Source organism: Antechinus flavipes, chromosome 6 (assembly GCF_016432865.1).
Source record: "Antechinus flavipes isolate AdamAnt ecotype Samford, QLD, Australia chromosome 6, AdamAnt_v2, whole genome shotgun sequence".
Taxonomy (NCBI): Eukaryota; Metazoa; Chordata; class Mammalia; order Dasyuromorphia; family Dasyuridae; genus Antechinus; species Antechinus flavipes.
In genome coordinates, this window is record NC_067403.1 from 158,902,661 (window position 1) to 158,920,501 (window position 17,841).

General features: G+C 41.7%; 1 protein-coding gene across 1 annotated transcript; it reads right to left on the reverse strand.

The window, feature by feature from the left end:
- Positions 1-229: 229 nt before the first annotated feature.
- NKX6-1 (NK6 homeobox 1) lies at positions 230-8,456 on the reverse strand. The gene is made up of 3 exons (XM_051965850.1): positions 7,379-8,456; positions 4,871-5,043; positions 230-2,421 (listed from the first exon to the last, which is right to left on the reverse strand). Exons 1-3 carry the CDS (start codon positions 8,088-8,090, stop codon positions 2,170-2,172), a joined length of 1,137 nt encoding a protein of 378 aa, XP_051821810.1. The 5' UTR covers positions 8,091-8,456; the 3' UTR covers positions 230-2,169.
- Between the last annotated feature and the right edge of the window lie 9,385 nt (positions 8,457-17,841).

A 17,841-nucleotide genomic window follows, 5' to 3' on the forward strand; every position in this document is an offset into this window, starting at 1 on the left:
AGAGAAGAGAAAGCAATCGGAGAAAAATTAGACAACGTAGGCCTAAAATACCATTCGGAGTCTTTCAAAGGAACCTGATGGACGGGGCTGGGTTTCTAATCTTCCTAATCCACATATCCTGGAAATGTGGCTTCACCATTACCACCCCCGACAAAAATTAAAGAACCCTTGGGAATCCCCTCAAGAAACCGATCTGAAATGGTATTTTTTTTCTTTCAGTAAGCTTTATTATTTGAGATCTCTGATGAGATCATATGATCTGTACCCCTCCTTTCATTAGAGGCAACAGACGACTTCGAACTGGTTTTAATTGATTTATCCTTTTAAAACAGAAAGTGCATTACATTGAACTGGTTTAGCAAAGGTTTTCTTCTCTTTACAAACCGAATTTTTATATAAATTAATAAAGGTTAAAGATGCTAATATACCATGATTATTAGCTTAAAAGGAAACAATTTACATATTCTCTAGTATTCTTTATGATACAAAAACACACTTCAAATTCAATTACAGTAACTAAATGGATTCTTATATTTCCGATTGAGAGTGGTTGCAACACTTCCCAACATCTACCTTAACACGCATTTATCGGAAAGGAATGAAATTAAAACACAAGCTATTTTATGCTGTCCTTCCCCAAACCCCTTTTATTATAACTAATAAATAGCAACAAATCAAAGTCTGATTTCAGAATAGAATGAGAGTGGCAGGGCTGTGGCTCAACAGAGACTGAGCAGGCCTCAGCTGTAGCGGAGCTCCATCTCATAAACTAATGTCCTTACATTGGGAACCTTGGCAGGCGTGGTTGATGCACGCCTGTGACCCTGCTAAGGGGAGGCCGAGATTGGTGAATCGCTTGAGCTCAAGAATTCTGAGCTACAGGAAGGTTGAAAGTGGGTACGTGTCCGAAGTAAGTCCGGCACCAGGACCTAGGAGCTGCCTAAGAAGAGAGTACCCGGGCCAAGGTCAAAACTTCTATAGGGATCAGCAGTGGGATCTAGCCAGGAGTGATCCCAGAGCTTCCAGGCTGGGAAAGATAAGGTGACCCGATCTCAAAGAGAAAGAGACAGAAACAGAGACACGGAGACAGGCAGGCAGACAGAGACACAAAGAATATAGCACAAATCAAAAGGGAAGGGAAAAGTGATAAGGGTAGGAGAAATAGGAAAGGCAGTAATCAAATAGAAAAGGAAAAAAGCAAAAAGGCAGGGAGAAAAGACGCTTCTCTTTGATATATCTTTTAAAAACTTCAAAACTGAAGGGGAATATTAATTTCAAAGGGGGCAGGTAGAACTATATTTTTATACAAAAAAAAAAGATGCTTTACATTTTAAATATTCGCAGTAAAATGAACTTCTAGTCAGTATGACTCACGATTTATTTACAAAGAGCCTTCAACACGTTACTTTAGTTCCAACTGCAGTTTGTGGCTGAGAACCGGTCCCTCTTCCCATCCAGTCCTGCAGCTGGCGCGACTCGGTGGTCCCAGAAGAAGGGCCTAGGCGCTGCAGGTGGCTCCTCTACAATAACAACAATTCCTTCTCCCACTCCCTCCCTGCTTGCGGGGGAGGAAAACAGTAGTAAGAGCTCTGGGGTAAGACGCGGGGGCGGGGAGCCGCAGGGTGGGAGATAACGGTCCAGAGGGTGACCGGGGGTAGGGCTGGGGGAAGGGGGCTTGGTTCGGTTATTTGTTTATTTGCTTTGCGTGTTTGGATGTCTCCGAGTCTCTTCCCATCACTTATAGGGTTTAGAAAAATATACATATACATCTCAGAAAATAGCAAATGTCCTCCCTTAACCGGGATTGAGTCCTCAGTGCTCTTGGGAGGGTTGGGGAGGGTGAGGACTTGGGGGTGTCCTGAGGCGGAGAAGCGGCAAAGCGAAAACACTGGGCCGGGTCCCATCCTCTCTGCTCTTTTGCTAGCGGGTCAGGCTAGCTCCACCCTGGCCGAAGTGGGTGGAAGGTTCTGGGAGCATTTGTTGGTTCATGAGTGATTGTGTGCGTTGGGGGTGCGGTGAGTGCATTGGGGACTGGCACTTTCACCAGTAGGGACGGGACAGGATGAGATTGGGCTGGGCTGGGGTCAAACGAGGGGATGAGGTGAAATGAGGAGATGAGGTGGTTTGGGGCGGAGTGGCGTGGGGCTCTGGACTGCGCAAGTGGAAGCTTTAAGAGGAGTTTTCATTCTCTGACGTGTGCACGAGTAGGCTGCTGCTGCTGGACTTGTGTTTCTTCAACAATTGGGTGATTTTCTCGTCGTCGGAATTGGGATCCAAAGGCTTGTTGTAATCGTCGTCTTCCTCCTCGTTCTCCGAGGCCCCCTTCAGCCGTTCGGTTTCGGAGTCCTGCTTCTTCTTGGCTGTGGCCATTTCGGCTGCGTGTTTCTTCCTCCACTTGGTCCGACGGTTCTGAAACCAAACCTGCAGGACCGGGAGCAGGAGGGAGGAATAGGAAGAGGATTTGTCCAAAGTTTGACAGGAGACAGCAGAAAAGCCGGCGGAGAAAAGCGGGAGAAAATGGTGGCAAGAGGATAGAGAGAGAAAAAAAAAGAAATCAGAGCGAATATTAAGGTTTCCAGTGCAGTTTGTCACTCACAGTGTCACCCATTGACATTCAGCCACCCCCTCCTCTAGAAAGCTAACTCATTTTGCCCGACAGTCTGTCCCTGTTCTTTGGAGTCATCAATTGCAAACTTATAGCAGTAGTCAAGGCTAAGAAATGCACAGTTGTTGATCCTGTCACCATGTGATTGCTCAGAAGAGTAAAACTAAAATTAGATAACTTGAAAAAATATGCGTTGAGAGAGACAGAGACTAATTTGATGATTTTTTTTCTTCCTACATTTCACTCCATTTTTTTCTTTTTAATTATTGTCATAAATGCCTTTATTTTTGTTTATTTTCTTATTTGAAGGAATCTCAAAATATCCTCCAAAGTTCGTGTTGGAGGGAATGGGAAATTCTTAAATAGTTCACTACAATTTTTCTTCTCTCTTTCCCTTTTAGACATAAGGCTTTTTAATTTGTCTAATCGCAGAACTGAGTACTCATCCAGAGACTATGTAAATTACTCTCCTCCCCTTCCTCCCATTCCCCAGAATTTGTCCGTTTGGTAGCTATCCTAAAATGCAAAGTAAGAGCTTCTGTTAAATCCCCAAAGTAACCTACATAAACATGCCAATTTATTCATTTCTCAGCACAATCAAAGAAGTTGAGGGCACTCTCTCCCCCCAAAAAATAAAAACAAAAACCTGTAGCTTTTTTGTAATGTAGATTTATTTCTAGTTTTAAAAATTAACTCTGAGGTTGGTTGCTTAAGACTTGTCTTGAGATTACCTATTTTTTTTCAAAAAACCTAAAATATCTGTCTTAAAAAATGACCATATCCTATCAACTCATCATTTTGATATTGTTGAACAATATATATATGTGTGTGTGAAAGAACAAAAAAAGCCAAACCTAAAGATATTCAATGCCTAGAAAGAATTTTTTCCACCAAATAGATGACACAGTCCTGGATGAATATATTTTAATCTGAGCCATCAGCAATATGCAATAAATTATAGTGGGTCCTGTGAATTGGCCTCTCTTTATGTTTTCCCATCCGTTATGTATTTTATTCCAAGGAGCAGAATTGTGAGGAGAGGGGCTGTGATTTTCATTGTATTGGTGACAATAATTCACTCCTGGCTATTTAGATGGATTTACAGTGACAAATGAGGATCTCTAGGCAACTGTGGTATGGAGGTAAACCAACCTCGAAGTGTAAAAATACATTTTGAAGTAGAAAGTAGCCTGGACTAAAATGCAAAGTGCTATTTAAAATTAATTTCTAAACCTGCTTGTTGATTTTTTAAAAAGTATTATTGAATGGTAACATTAGCTAATATTAATGATGTTTGGGCTTTAATTTAGGGAATAGATGACAGAATCAATTAAAACAGAGCATCTTGGCAAGGCTCGGTATAAACACCACCCCCACCCCCCAAAGGAAACAGAACAGACCATAAAGGGAGTGCAACAGAAAATAAACTTGAAATCTAGTACCCACAATAACTACTCTATATACTCTAAGTCAATGTGCACTCTCTTTCTCTTCCCCTCTCCCCATTTCTAAAACTGAAATAACTGGAAAAGAGACTCATTTGAAACACAGGAATAAGGGAATTATTCTTTTTGAAAACAGGATCAGTTTGCATTTTAAAGATACTATCGGAAGATAATACAAAGCATAACACACAAAGATAAGGTTGATTCCTGTAGGTAGAAAATAATTTTCCCCAACTCTAGACTTTTCTCTCTGAACTCGATATTGTTTCAGTTTTTCATATTACTTTCATTGCTCATCATAAACATGCATGTCTTTTGGTAAACATACATATAAACAATACTCATTATTGTTAAAATTATGGCTCTGCACACACTGCAATGTGTGCTCCAAGAATAAAATCCTGGAAAGAACAAGCTTATACAAGCACAAGATGCCTGACCATCAAAAGTACCAGAAAGCTTTATGGAAGAAATAAAAAGGAGCTATCTAAAAATAAACAGTACAGATGTTTTGGTAATGCCTTTATGGGATGTCCATTGCTATCCAGATTAACCTTATTTTAAAGGTATAGTTTGGATTATTTTTGATCAATTGTTTTAAGAACAAGTGCTTTTTAACTTCCATATGCAGATAGCTTTGTTGTTGTTGTTGCTGCTGCTGCTGGTGATGATGGCTTGGTTTGTGTTTTTTTTTTGGGGGGGGGAGGGTTTTTAGTTTATTTGCTTGCTTGCTTGGTTGCTAATTTGCCCTTCTTTTACTACACTCTCTTTCATGCTCAAGGCCACAACCTTCTTGTAAAGTTCTACTTCAGAAGCTCACCTTGACTTGACTCTCCGTCATCCCCAGAGAATAAGCCAGCCTAGCTCTTTCGGGTCCCGCCAAGTATTTCGTTTGTTCAAAAGTCTTTTCCAGAGCGAAAATCTGCTGCCCTGAGAACGTGGGTCTTGTATGTTTCCTCTTCCCATCTTTGTCCAGCAAAATTGAACTTTGATCTGAAATAATGGATGGGAAAGGATGAAGACAGGAGATTAAATAGTTCATTCAAAATATGACTGAACTTTCGAAAAACAAAAAACAAAACAAAACATTTTCTCCTGGGAAAATAAACCTTGTTCTGTCACAGAGAAAATTCCCTAGAGTCACCAATAGTGATTATGGAACAATATGTTTCTATTAACTGCTTTTATAATGCTTTATTTTTTATAATATTAGTCACCCACTCACAAGCAAATCAAATTGAACAAGGGCAAAGATTGTTCCTCGTTGTGGAAAATCTGTCTGGGCCAAATTGGAAAAGATACAGTCAATTAACAAGAAGTTGCAGCCCAAACCCTTTCTAATATTTCATTATACATATTTTTCTGGCTTCCATTTATCCTGGAAAATGAATGGAAATAATAAGAAACGTGATGTGTTTTCATTGCAAATAAATGTTGTATTGTGGGAAAAATCATGAATGAGGGATATGGAAACATATTCTTGGATCACCTTTGCCACTTGCTAGCCTGTGATCTTGGACAAATCACTGGATCTCAATGGGCCTCTTTTGCCTTAACTGGATCAGGCATTCTTTTTTGTTTCATGGCTCCCTGATAAAGCCTATGGAACCACTTTTAAAATAATGGTGTTTTTTTAATGAATATAGTTTAAAAATTAGTATTTCAAAGGAAACCACTTATATTGAAATTCAAATATAAAAAAAAATTTAAACAAGTTCTAAAAACTCTTATACCAGATGATTTCTGAGATCCTTTCTAGCTATACGTCTATTATTTCTACATATAAATCATCCAAAGAAACCTGTAACTTCATTCGTCTCCACTGTGTGTTTGTTTTGCTTTTGTTAATAGTGTCTTTAAAAAGATCAAATTGCCGGCATAAGAAGGACCTCCCTTCATACCTCTCTTCATCCTATATACCTATTTCCAACTCTGGTGCCTTTTTCTAAAGCATTATCTCCTAAGCTCTTGTAACCTACAAATATTCAGTCTCACAAAAAGAACCGAGAACGCTTGAGAGTTAAATAACGTGGGCGACGCAATCAAAATAAAAATAAAGCAGAATGGGGAGGGGGGTGAGAAACTTCATTCACTGAGGATGGAGAGGGAGAGGAAGGAGGGAGGAGTAAAATGTGATGTTTTAGGGAAATGGTGGGAGACAGGAGACAGTTTTTTCCAAGGGAATACTTGGGGACTAGGCTTTTTATTTCTCTTGTTTCTCCCTAGTTATTCTCTCCTTCCTCTTCATCCTACTCCCCATTCCTGTCTTGGAAAGTTGGGAATTTACTCTCCTTTTAATGAACATAAGGATTAACCGAGTTGGTTCTGAAAACCAGAAGGGAGAAGAAGGGAGGGGAAAAGAAGAAGCGTGCGACCGAATCTACAGAACAGCACTTGCGGTGTGGAGACATAAGTGAACAGAGCAGAAGTAAGAGCTGTTCAACGTCCTAAGTAGCTGACTGGAGAGGGGAAACATTAGAACCAAAGGGCTGTCTCGATTTAACCATTATTGCCTTCCTCTCAGAGTGGCTAGTAGGTCAACAATGGGTTCGCTGGTGGCCAAATTTACCCAAGGCGAGAGAGGGGCGGGGAGGTGAAGGAAGAATAAAATGACACCGTGGTTTACATGCAAATAAACACATTCCTCTCGGGGGCCTTCGGTGCAGTCCAACTTAGTGAACTCTTTTGCAGTTCAGTCCCCTACCCACCCCCACCCCCACCTCCCACCAAGGGCCTTCCAAGAAGGGAATTGGGAGGAGTCCTTAAATCCGCCAGCAGAACCACAGGCAAAGGCGGCCTCTGACTAAGGGTTGACCAGTCTTCCCCTCCCTGCCCACCCAAGTAGTGTCCATAACCAGGCAGGACTTGAACAACCCAGAAAGGAATGAATCCATAGGTTACAGGGCTAAACACAGCAGAAAATGGTGCTATACCTATGGTCAATGTTTTCCCAAGTAACAACTACCCCCGCCTTCCCTGTCCCCCGCCTCCCGGTCCTCGCCTTTTCTACCACTCATAATCACGCACCTGCTTCTTGAGATTTACCTCCAGTCAAAGGTGACAATGCCATAAGTAACTACCGCGGCTCGGAAAGTCTGTAGCCTTGTTTCAACCTTTCCTCACCCCCCCCCCCCAGCCTCTCTTCCCATTTCAGTGCCTAGCCTAAACTTATTCACTTATTCCCGTCCAAACTGTATAAGATGCAACAACGGGGAGGGTGGGGAGGATGAAAGAGTTGAAGGATGAATGTGAGAAAGAGATTTTTTTAAAAATATAATATGTGTATGCGATAATATGTGTAAGCAAAATATAAGGAAGTAATACTCACGAGGGGTGCAAGCAAGTCGGGCATCTCTCCAAGGAGGACTCTGCATCACCCCAGGCCAGAAGATGGGGGTCCGGCCAGGAAGCTCCGCCAGGGGTTTGGGGTACCTGCCAACAGCTGCCACTGCGGCGGCACTGGGGCTGAAGTAGAGGCCAGGGGGAGGAGGTGGGGGGCTAAGGCTACTGAAGCGAGGCAGGCCGGCCAGGAGCCCAGCCGGAGAAGAGGCGGCTGCGGCTGCAGCTGCAGCAGCTGCGGCGGCTGCAGCTGAGGAGGAGGAAGAAGAGGAGGAGGCAGAAGAGGCAGAAGAGGAGGCAGAAGAGGAAGAAGAAGAGGAGGAGCCGGAGGGCGAGGCGGAGGGCAGGGAGGCCCCGGAGGTCAGGGGCATGGAAGGCCGGCTCAGTATGTCGTTGATGCCATGCGGTGTGGCAGCCGAGAGCTGCTGTGGGGGGCTGCCCAGAGAGGAGAGTCCCCCTGAGGTCGGGGGTTTGAGGCCAGCGGGGTTATGGGCACCCAAGGGTGGGGAGGGCGAGGAGGACGACGAAGAGGAGGAGGAAGATGGGGAAGAGGATGCCGGGGGCCCCGTCGGGAGCGGTGGGTAGGCGGCCGGGTACAGCGGGGTCTTCATCTCAGCCATGCTGTGCAGGGCAGCCAGGGGCGGGCTGCTCAGCAGGAACGCGCTCTGCCGGGTGCCCTCCATAGGCCCCACAGCTAACATCCCACAGCTGAGCGCGGAGGCCGGACCCACAGGCTCACAGGGTAGCGTGGAGTCAAGAATCCGAGGGGCCCTAAGCTCTCGGGGCTCCTCGGGGGTCGGACGGAGGGCTGAGGTCGGATGAGAGGCTGCAGACCCTCTTTGGACAAGCCTGATGGAGCTGATCCCGAAACTCCCAGGAGGAGAGGAAAGAAAAACCCACACTGCTGAGCCCACCACAAGCTACGAAGGGCCCAGCGGTGCAGGGGGAGGGGGCAATCTTACAAAAAGGGGAAAAGGGAATCACTCTTCTTCGAATGGTTTTTCTCTCTAAGTCTCTTTCTGTGTGTCTCTGTCTCTATCTCTCTCTATGCCTGTCTGTGGCTCTCGCTCTCGCGCTCTCTCTCTCTCTCTCTCTCTCTCTCTCTCTCTCTCTCTCTCTCTTTCTCTCTCTCTCGCTCTCTCTCTCTCCCTCTCCCTTTCTCTCCCTCTTTCTGATTTTCTTGCGTAAAGAGGAGGAAAAGATTAGGGCTCAGGTTATTTTGCACTAGTCGTAAATTCTCTCCTAGGTCTCTGGATTTCACGCTTTTCTTTCCGCAGACACCGAGTCTCAAAATTCGTTTCTTCTCATGTTTTTCTGGAGAGAGGCCAACAAAAACGTAGTTACCGCTACTTTAGTACAAAGTTAGAGCCCAGACTAGTCCGCTTTGATGTTAGAAATGGAGGTGGGGGCGGGGAGCTCTTTCTCTTTCCTTCAGAAGGTTCAAAGCGTCTCTTTAATTAAGCCAGTTAAATGAGAGTTGTCTTCAGGTACTGCCACCCTGTCCGCGGCGTTGTTGATCTGCCCTTGGTATTCGCTGTCTTGGAGCAGACGAATCAAGGGATAAGTGGGATACAGCCTCTCGGTGTGGGTCCGGAATTTCAGCCTTATTCTAGGCAAGTACCAGGAGGCAGTAAAAACGGAGACGACCACTTTTCCAGGGCTTCAACACCTTGCCATGTCCTCGATTTCTTGGTGTTCGGAAGCAGAAAGTTTCAATCTCTTTTTAAAAACAAAAAGAAAGCAAGGAAGGAAAAGAAACACAAACACAAACACACACACACACAAAAAAAAAAAAAATCCTGAATAATATTGTGATAAAAGAATAAAAGGGGAAAGTTTGGCGACTTCAGTTACAGCCTAAGTCCCTGCTGTTGGAGCGTTTCCTTTCTCCTTCTCCTTTTCTTGTATTCACTCCAAGCATTACTTTTACAAACGGGTTTGGTAACCAAGGCCACTACTCCCGAGAGGTTTCCAAAACACGCCCTCTCTCCTTTTCGTGCCCTTTTCCTTTCCTTGCTTTCTTTCTCCTTTTATCTTAGGCTTCTGTTTAGATGAGGCTACAATCTCTCTCTCTCTCTCTCTCTCTCTCTCTCTCTCTCTCTCTCTCTCTCTCCTTTTTCTTCCCTTCTTCCTCTCAGTTCCTGACAGTTTAGATGAAGCTCTCAAAGGTAATAAAACATTTGCATCACTCCCTACCTCCCTTTAGCTGAAGGGGGGACTGTATTGCTTGGGGTGGGGGGAGAGAACTTTGAAAGACGTCACTCAGAGGGAGGAGAAGGGGGAAGAATAGACTGAAGGGGGGGGCGTGACCACCGCCTCCAATAGGACTGTGCTCCAGGTGACGACAAAGTAGCTATTGCCATCACTTTGGAAAGGGCCAAGCCTTCTGAATGGCTGAGGGAGCAGAGAAAGAAGAACCAGCACAGATCTTAGACTTGTACAAGCAGAGGCTGCCAGCCTCCAGCTCCAGCCCTTCCCCTCCTCACCTAGAGTTGGACCGACTGCACTAGGCTGGGCAACAGCTGCTGCAGAGATCGTACCCGGAGAATCTCCGGGAATGGCTGGGAATAGATGACCGTGTGGCTGTTGCTTGTGGGCTAGCAAGTGCTGTCAGTAATTGCGTTCAGAAAACTGGAAGGAGGGGAGGAGAGACTGGGGAGAGAGGTAGCTGAGGGGAGAAAGAAAAGTAAGAGGAAAACTGTCCATTTATGGACTAGCAGCTTTTCTCCCCGCGATTTCTTTTTCTCCTCTCACCCCCAACTCAGGCACGCACCTCTGACTGACTAGGGTGGAGATGGCAGTAGGAGAGACAAGTAAAATGGAGTTAATGGGGCTGCAGCCACAGCAGGCGAGGCTTGGCCCTGTGGCTCTTTCTTTTGAAGTGATAATTAAGGGCCATCTGAGCTCCCCCAGAATTGTGTAAATTAATTTGTTGCTTTTAAAAGCTATAGATGTCTCTAAACCCTTCGTGGCCCCAGAGAGTTTTCTGATAACGTAACTTTCTTTCTCGTTTCGTTCTTATCCACTTTTCTTCCCATTCTTTTGCCAGCATGTGACCACCATTACCATCGCAACTGCTGCGTTGACTTATTTTCAACAAAAAAATAAGTAATTGTGTGATAGCCAAGCTACTAGTATTTCCCTGTTTCCTTTCTCTTTGTTACCACAAGGAAAGAAAAAAAAATTAGATTTTAGAGTTAGCTTTTAGAGCTTGGATTTAGCAGATCTCCCATATCTTCAATTGTTCTGCCAATTGCATTGGAACTTTCGTATTGTCAAAGAGATATGTCCTGAACGTTATCCTCATCACTATAAAAATACACATACCTGCCTCTTCTCACGAGGAGCCAGTGCACAGATGGAACAAAATGCTTAGTTAACCCAAACTATAGTGTCATCTCGTTTAAGAAGAGATTTTTCGGGATGAATTGGGGTGGGCGGCGAATTTCCAGAACCTAAAGTAGCTCTCTCCATTAGGTCTGGCACCAGGAGGAAAGGAGTAAAAGTACAGTCAAAAGAGTTACACACGTCTTGCGTGTGTGCGTGTGTGTAAATTGTCAGCTGTTGTTTGGTTGGGGAGCAGAGTTACCATCAGCTTTTTCAGTGAAGTCATGGAGTCAACAAGCAAATAGGGGCAGGTAAAATTAAAATAAATTCAATAAACGAATGAACTTTGAGAGAAACCTTGGTTGGACTTACTTTGTCTTCCTCCTCAAATCTGAGCTAAAAATTTAAAAAGGGGGAGACTGAGAGGGAGATGTTCATCATCTGCTCTGACTCCTGCTTTCACATCCATTGAAAGATCCCTTCCTCCGTTTTGGTAATTATCCAAATACTTTTTATGTGCCTGATCATAGGAAAGACTCTTTTTTCTTGTTCCCCTTCTTTTTCCAGTTCTTTTCTCTTTTCCTTTTCTTGAGTTAATTCTTAATTACACTGCGATCTTCTTGTTTTGGCACCAGAACTAAAAATTTTTGCTATTTCCCCACTTCTCCCATCTCTTTCAATTTTTCAGATTAAAAATGACAAAAAGAAGGAACCCACATGTTTAGAAAAGACCAAAAAGACTCTCTTCAGTTCTTGTAGTTGTTATCATTACAGATAAAAAAACAAAACAAAACAAAACACCAGTCATTTCTGCATTGGAAATAGAAAAGAAAGAGTGTTACACATGAAAATGAAGATTTCTACTATTGTGTTCAGCTTGATTTTCTTTTTTACTATCTAATAAATTGAACCTAGAGCTTTCAAAGCTGTCCTGCTTATCTGGTCTTCTTTCTGGTTTTCCTACCGTTCTCCACAATTAAAAAAAAAAAAATGAGTCATTGAGCCTTTTCTTTGTTCTCTTCAGTTTGAATAACAGTATTAAGTGTCCCAAGAAAGATTCAGACAGAATCCAATTTCCAAGTTAAAATTTTCAGTCTGCATTTATGAAGGAGTGGACAAGGATTCACACATGTACCTAGAAGCTGAGAGTGTCCCAGATCCAGTCCCTGGGAGGAGGTCAGGAGGCTGGGGAAGGAGCCAGTCCAAGAATGCTAAAGAGTTCAGTCTGGAGTCTCAGAAAGCTTTCTCCGGCTTTGTTGCTTTACCTCAGCACCTGCAATCTAAATGGTATTTCCCTTAATCAGTCCAAATTTGGGGCCTGTCAGTGGTTGCTTCTTCTTGTCCTCCTTTTACCCTATCTCTATCCTCCCCACTCCCAGAGAATTTGTAGACACAGAGTGGGCTTTTAAGCTTAACCCAATTAAGAAAAAGAAGTAAGCTTTGCCCCTTAATGGATCCAATTTCAAAGAACAAATCTTGCTTCTTGGATGACTTTTAAATAGTCCTAGCTTTAGCCTGGGACAGAAATATGCATTTTCTTTCCGTCAACTTTAAATTCAATAAGTCTCTAAACAAATTCAGGTCAGCCCAGGCAATAGGTGAGTAAAGCTGATGGGAATAAAGAATCACTTGGAATAATCTATCTCTATTTATTATTCATTTAAATAATTAAATTAGCAGAAGTTATTAATTATGATACAATAAATTTTTAGGAAGAATGGGGAGGATGAGAAATAAATATAGCAGTAAGCCTGAAAGGGGAAGAGAGAAAGATTTATATTAAATAGAGCAAAATGAATAAAATTCTCTCCTTTCATGATAGCTGTTATTTGATCTGCTTAGTTATATACAAGCAGGGGTTTAAAGAAATAGGTACTGAGACATTTATCAGGGAGTTTTTGGTATGTCTCCCTGCCTGATGCCTATAAGAGAAACTCATCATTAAGTGGAAGAGTGTTTTTTTTTTTTTAAATACAGCAACTCCAGCTCAGAAAGAGCAGACTCTAAATCCTGATGTGTGTTGGCCTGTTACTGACAGTCAAGAGATGTCTTATATGTAGTTTTTCAAAAGCTTCTGGCAGTCTGAACTGTCATATGCATTGTCTTTCAAATGCCCTTGGAGACTTCGGATTTTCTTACCCCTAAAACAACAAAATGCTACTAATAAAATCTGACATATCAACCAGAATCTAAAGAGTTTAAAAATGTAACTCATGGTTGTGTCTCCATCCCATCAAATATGTGTATATGTATATATATATGCATGCATATGTGTGTATGTGTGTGTGCGCATAAAATGAAAGAGGGAAGAGAAGAGGTTACATTTGAAAGTCAATGATTTGCATCTTTGTTGGAAGGTAATGAAATCAGTTTGACAAACTCTTAGGTGGTAGAAGAACTGCAAGAGTGTAAAAACTGATGGTAGCGCTGCATTCCAAGATTTTCTTTGTTGCTCTAGGGAGCAAAAGAAATTACTTCTATTTTTAGCCTTCTGGTCCATACAGGTCTGCCCTTGTTGGAAGTGACACAGGGCACACAGCCCATCCAACCCATAATGTCGGAGAAGTCAATTGCCTTTTTATGATCCTGATCTAGGGTATGAGAATAAACACGGACAGCTTAGGAAAGCAAAGCTTTCCCAATCAAATAGTTCTTTTAAAGACAAGCAGATTCAGTCAGAGTGCAAGGAGATTGAAAGGCTATTCTTCTGTGCAAAGTCAAAGGTTTCCTTGAAGTTGCTTTTTGCCCACAGATAAAAGTAAGTTGGAGGTTTAGGAGAGGTTAAATCATTATATGCAGAGGTCACATCTAGCTGCGTATGCAGCGATTAGAGAAATTTGAGACAAACATTTTCTGTCTGAAATGTGTAAATATTTTTGGTTTTGTTTTCATTCGCTGATAAGGGATTCCAAATTTCAAGAGGTCCGTGAACTTGGTCGGGAGTAAAATGGCACCTTTATTTTCAATAATCTTTAAATAAAATTTAGGATTTCTTTCAGTATGAATGTAAACAAAATATTAATCAGAGAAAGATCCTATTTCAAAAACTCTCTCTCTCTCTCTCTCTCTCTCTCTCTCTCTCTCTCTCTCTCTCTCTCTCTCTCTCTCTCTCTTCTCTCTCTCTCTCTCTCTCTCTGACATACACACACACAGGTTAATAATCTTTGCTCTAGATTCTCTAGTCCACATGGTTAGTTGGGGAGGGGGGAGCGGAAGGAGGAGAGAATACCCTAATCCATCCCTGGTTTTCTATGGGGACTTTAGAAATGTTACATAGAAGCTAACTACTCAGAAGGACTTCTCCGACGTTGCACCGAACCCAGCCTCCCGGATGATTACGGGAGTGGCGGGAGGGGGAAAAAAAAGAAAGAAGGTTTTGTTTCCTCTTTTCTCTTTGCAAATACTCTAGCATGGTTGGGGTACCCCTGACAGGAGCTTCAGTCACTGACTGAGAGCTAATAACTAGCGCCGGCTCAAGGAGAGGATTTAGAGAGGGTTGGACGAGAAAGGGGAACAACAGATGCAGTGCGACCAAGAAGTAAGTATAACTCTTTGTTTCGGCCTTGCCGGCTCTTCCCAACTTTGAGCTGTGTTCTGCTAGAAGGAGTGAAAACAATGAAGGAAGAGAAGGGGCTGTAAAAAACGCAGTGGACTGTGGACTAAGGCAGAGATCTGAACCCGACAAGCATTGGGCATCATCCCTGCAATTAAAAAACAGTCACAGCATTTTGCAAAAGTCTTCCGAAGGGAGAAGGCACGCAAACATATCCATTGTTGTACTGGAAACAAACTGTAGATGTAGATACATTTAAACAGGATCTGTGTGTTTATTAGTCTGGAACTCCCTGTGAGAAAACCACTACCAAGACAGATGGACATCTGACAGCCGTAGGGTCACACAGAAGTGTGAGAGGTAACATTTGAATTCAGCTCTTCCTGACTACAGGTCACTTCTCTCAAACTAACCATAGTGTAAAAGTAGAGGACTTTTTCTCCCTTTTTTTTTTTTTTGGGGGGGGGGGGGAGAAGAGGACGTGTTTTTCAAACTAGAGCATTAGATCTATCTGGAAAAGAAGGTTTTCAAAAGTGGAGAAAATGAAAGTAAAGTAAATTTATATTATCTCTAGCTTTGCATACAGGAACTTAAGAGCCAGGAGAAAAAAAAAAATTAACTCTTAAAGAATGGGGATGTAGAACTTCAAATGAGCAAATTAAACATTCAAAGTATTCCATGAAGGTAGCCTTTTGGTTTCAGGGAATTTTGAAGTACTGAAATAAATGAATGATCTGAATTGCACAGTTTTTTTTTTCATTTTTAGTAATAATATTCAATTCAAATTCCATGTAAATAACATCTTGAAAGTTTAAAAAATGAATAGCTTTTTTAATGTACATCTAAATAACATGTGTGAACTGGATATGATTTGTTTTAGTACTGAATTACTTTAAAAGTAAATAGTTCAATTTATGAATTTTACCAAATTAAATAATTTATGCTTCCCTGTTATTATTTATGTACATATGTGTAAACATACATGTGCAAATATAAATTATCTCTAAGAGATTTCTACACTTTATTATTCTCCGAAGCAAGTTATTTGTAGTTGGACATCAAAATACACCAGCCATAGGATTTAGCTTTCAGAAATCTGAACTGCTGTTGCCCTCTTGTGGACAAAACATTCAGCATCATTTTTGTTTATGAGGAAAAAATGAATCCCCATAGTCTTTTTTTGTTGTTTTCAGATATTTTTTTAAAGGAAAAAAAGACTCTAGTATTACTTCAGTTCTTGCATCCTCCCCTGTCTGCAATTTGATTAAAATCTATTTAGTTTAAATTTCTTCATCCAAATTCACCAGGCACTTGATATAGTTCATAAAATGGAAGGAAATTTTGGCAATTTTCCTGGTAAACAAATCAGATAAAAATTCCCACTTAACTCCCACAATTCAGTTTTCTGATTAGCTTGTAACTAAGTGGGCACTCTTTTTTAAAGTTTTAGCTTATTTGCTTTGGTATTTTTGTTTATTGCAGTCAAAAAAGCACCTGTTAAGTGTTCTAAGCACTGGGGATACAAAGAAAGTAGTTCATAAATCCCTACCCTCAAGAAGCACATTTATGTAATATTAGGGGAAACATTCAAATAACTAGATATTAAAATCTATATATCTAGTTATTTGAATGTATGTATGGGAGTGATATAAGAAGCAGAAGACCCGAATCTGGGAGGATCAAATTAAAGAGGATGACATTTCAGCTGAATTTGTAAAATCAAGAAGTAGATGTGAAGGAGCAGAGTATTTTAAGTATGGGGGACAGATAGGACAAAGGCAAGGAATTGTGAGATAGAGTGCCACATGTAAAGTATAAAGCAAAGTATAAGAAGATTTGTAAAATAAGAAAGGACCTTATTATGAAAAGCCTTAAATGTGATAAAGAAGCTTTAATTTGCATCTCTGGGCATTTGGGAGTCAATGGAACTCATTTAGCATTAGAGTAACATAGTTTAGGAAAATCACTTTGGTAGCTGAGTAAAGAACAGATCAGAATAGGGAGACACTTGAAATAGGGAGATTAGTAAGAAGACTTTTGCAAAAATCCAGGTGAAAGGTAATGAGGGTCTGTGCTAAAGTGATAGTTGGGTCACCAGGAGAGAGGAATAGATATGAGAGATATTGTAAAGGTAGACAATTAGCCATGAATCCCATATGTGAGATAAATAAAAATAAAGAGTCAAGCAAGATGTCACAGGCAGGAGCCTGGGTAATGGGAACCTTGGTTGTAAAAATAGGGAAGATTCTTAGAATGCTGGAAGGATGAGGAAAGGGACCATCAGCCAATAGAACCTTCCTCCTTCAAGGGCAAATTGTTGTTGAAAGCAGCTTCTTCAGCATTAGACATCAAAGATATGATAAAGCGATCACAGCTCTATTCCATCATCCAACAATGCCAGCTATCTGAGGATGGTACCAGATGGTTAAAAACCCAGTAGATATTATCAGAGATAATGGGTGTAGGGGGCACAAGGAAGAATGATGGATATTATGAAATATTTGATTCTTTTCCCTGTTCTTTGGAACTAAATTCCTCAAAAAGATTGCCCGCTATAATTTCTTCCACTTTCTCTCCTCTCACTTTCTTAACCCATTACAATCTGTCTTATAATTCCACCAAAACGGCTCTCTTCAAAGTTATCAATGATCTCTCAGTTGCCAAATCCAACTGCCTTTCCCCAAACCTATTCTCCTTGACCTCTCTACAACCTTTGACATTGTTGATCACTCTCTCCTCCTTGTTACTCTTTTCTCTCAAGATTTTCAGAAAATCAGTCTTCCTTAGTTTTCCTACTATGTGACCACTCCTTCTTTCTCTCCTTTTCTGAATTGTTTTCCAGATCATACCCTCTAGCCATACATAGGTGTCCCTCAGGACTGTTCCTCTTCTCTTCTCCCTCAATACTTCTTCATTTGGTGACCTCATCAGCACCCATGAATTTGATTACTGTTGAATCTCAAATCTGTCTATCCTGCCCTCTAGCTAACCTCCAATCTCACATTTCCAACTGCCTTTCAGACATTTCAAACTAGATGTCCAGTAGATATCTTAAAACTCAATGTCTAAACCAGAACTCATTATCTTTTCCTCAACTCTCTTAGTCTCCCTGTTACTACAGAAAACAACAACATGCTCCTAGTTCCTCAGACTCACAACCTAGAAGTTGGATTCTTTACAGTCTCTTATCCTCCATATGCAATCAATTGGCAAGGCCTATCATTTTCACCTTTGTAACATCTCTCCAAAACATCCCTTTCTCTCCTCTGACATTGCCATCACTCTGGTACAGGCCCCCATTAACTTACACCTGGGATTCCTGCAATTGTCAGCTAGTAGGTCCATCTGCCTCAAGTCTCTCCCCATTCTAATCCATCCTAAATTCTGCCACTAAAATGATCTTCCTAAAGCACAGGTCTGATCATGTCATCCTCTACTCAATAAACTCCTAAGGTTTCCTATTGCTTCCAGTACCAAATATGAAATACTCTTTTCTGACATTCAAAGTTCTTCATAAACTAGCTCCCTCTTATCTTTCCAGTATTTGTATACCTTATTCCCCAACACATCCT

Excerpts from the sequence above, each read along its gene's own strand:
- NKX6-1 (XM_051965850.1), bottom strand. The coding sequence starts at position 8,090 with ATGTTAGCTGTGGGGCCTATGGAGGGCACCCGGCAGAGCGCGTTCCTG. Across the intron at positions 5,044-7,378 it reads CCGACTTGCTTGCACCCCTC|ATCAAAGTTCAATTTTGCTG; the intron begins GTGAGTATTACT and ends CCATTATTTCAG. Across the intron at positions 2,422-4,870 it reads TGACGGAGAGTCAAGTCAAG|GTTTGGTTTCAGAACCGTCG; the intron begins GTGAGCTTCTGA and ends CCGGTCCTGCAG.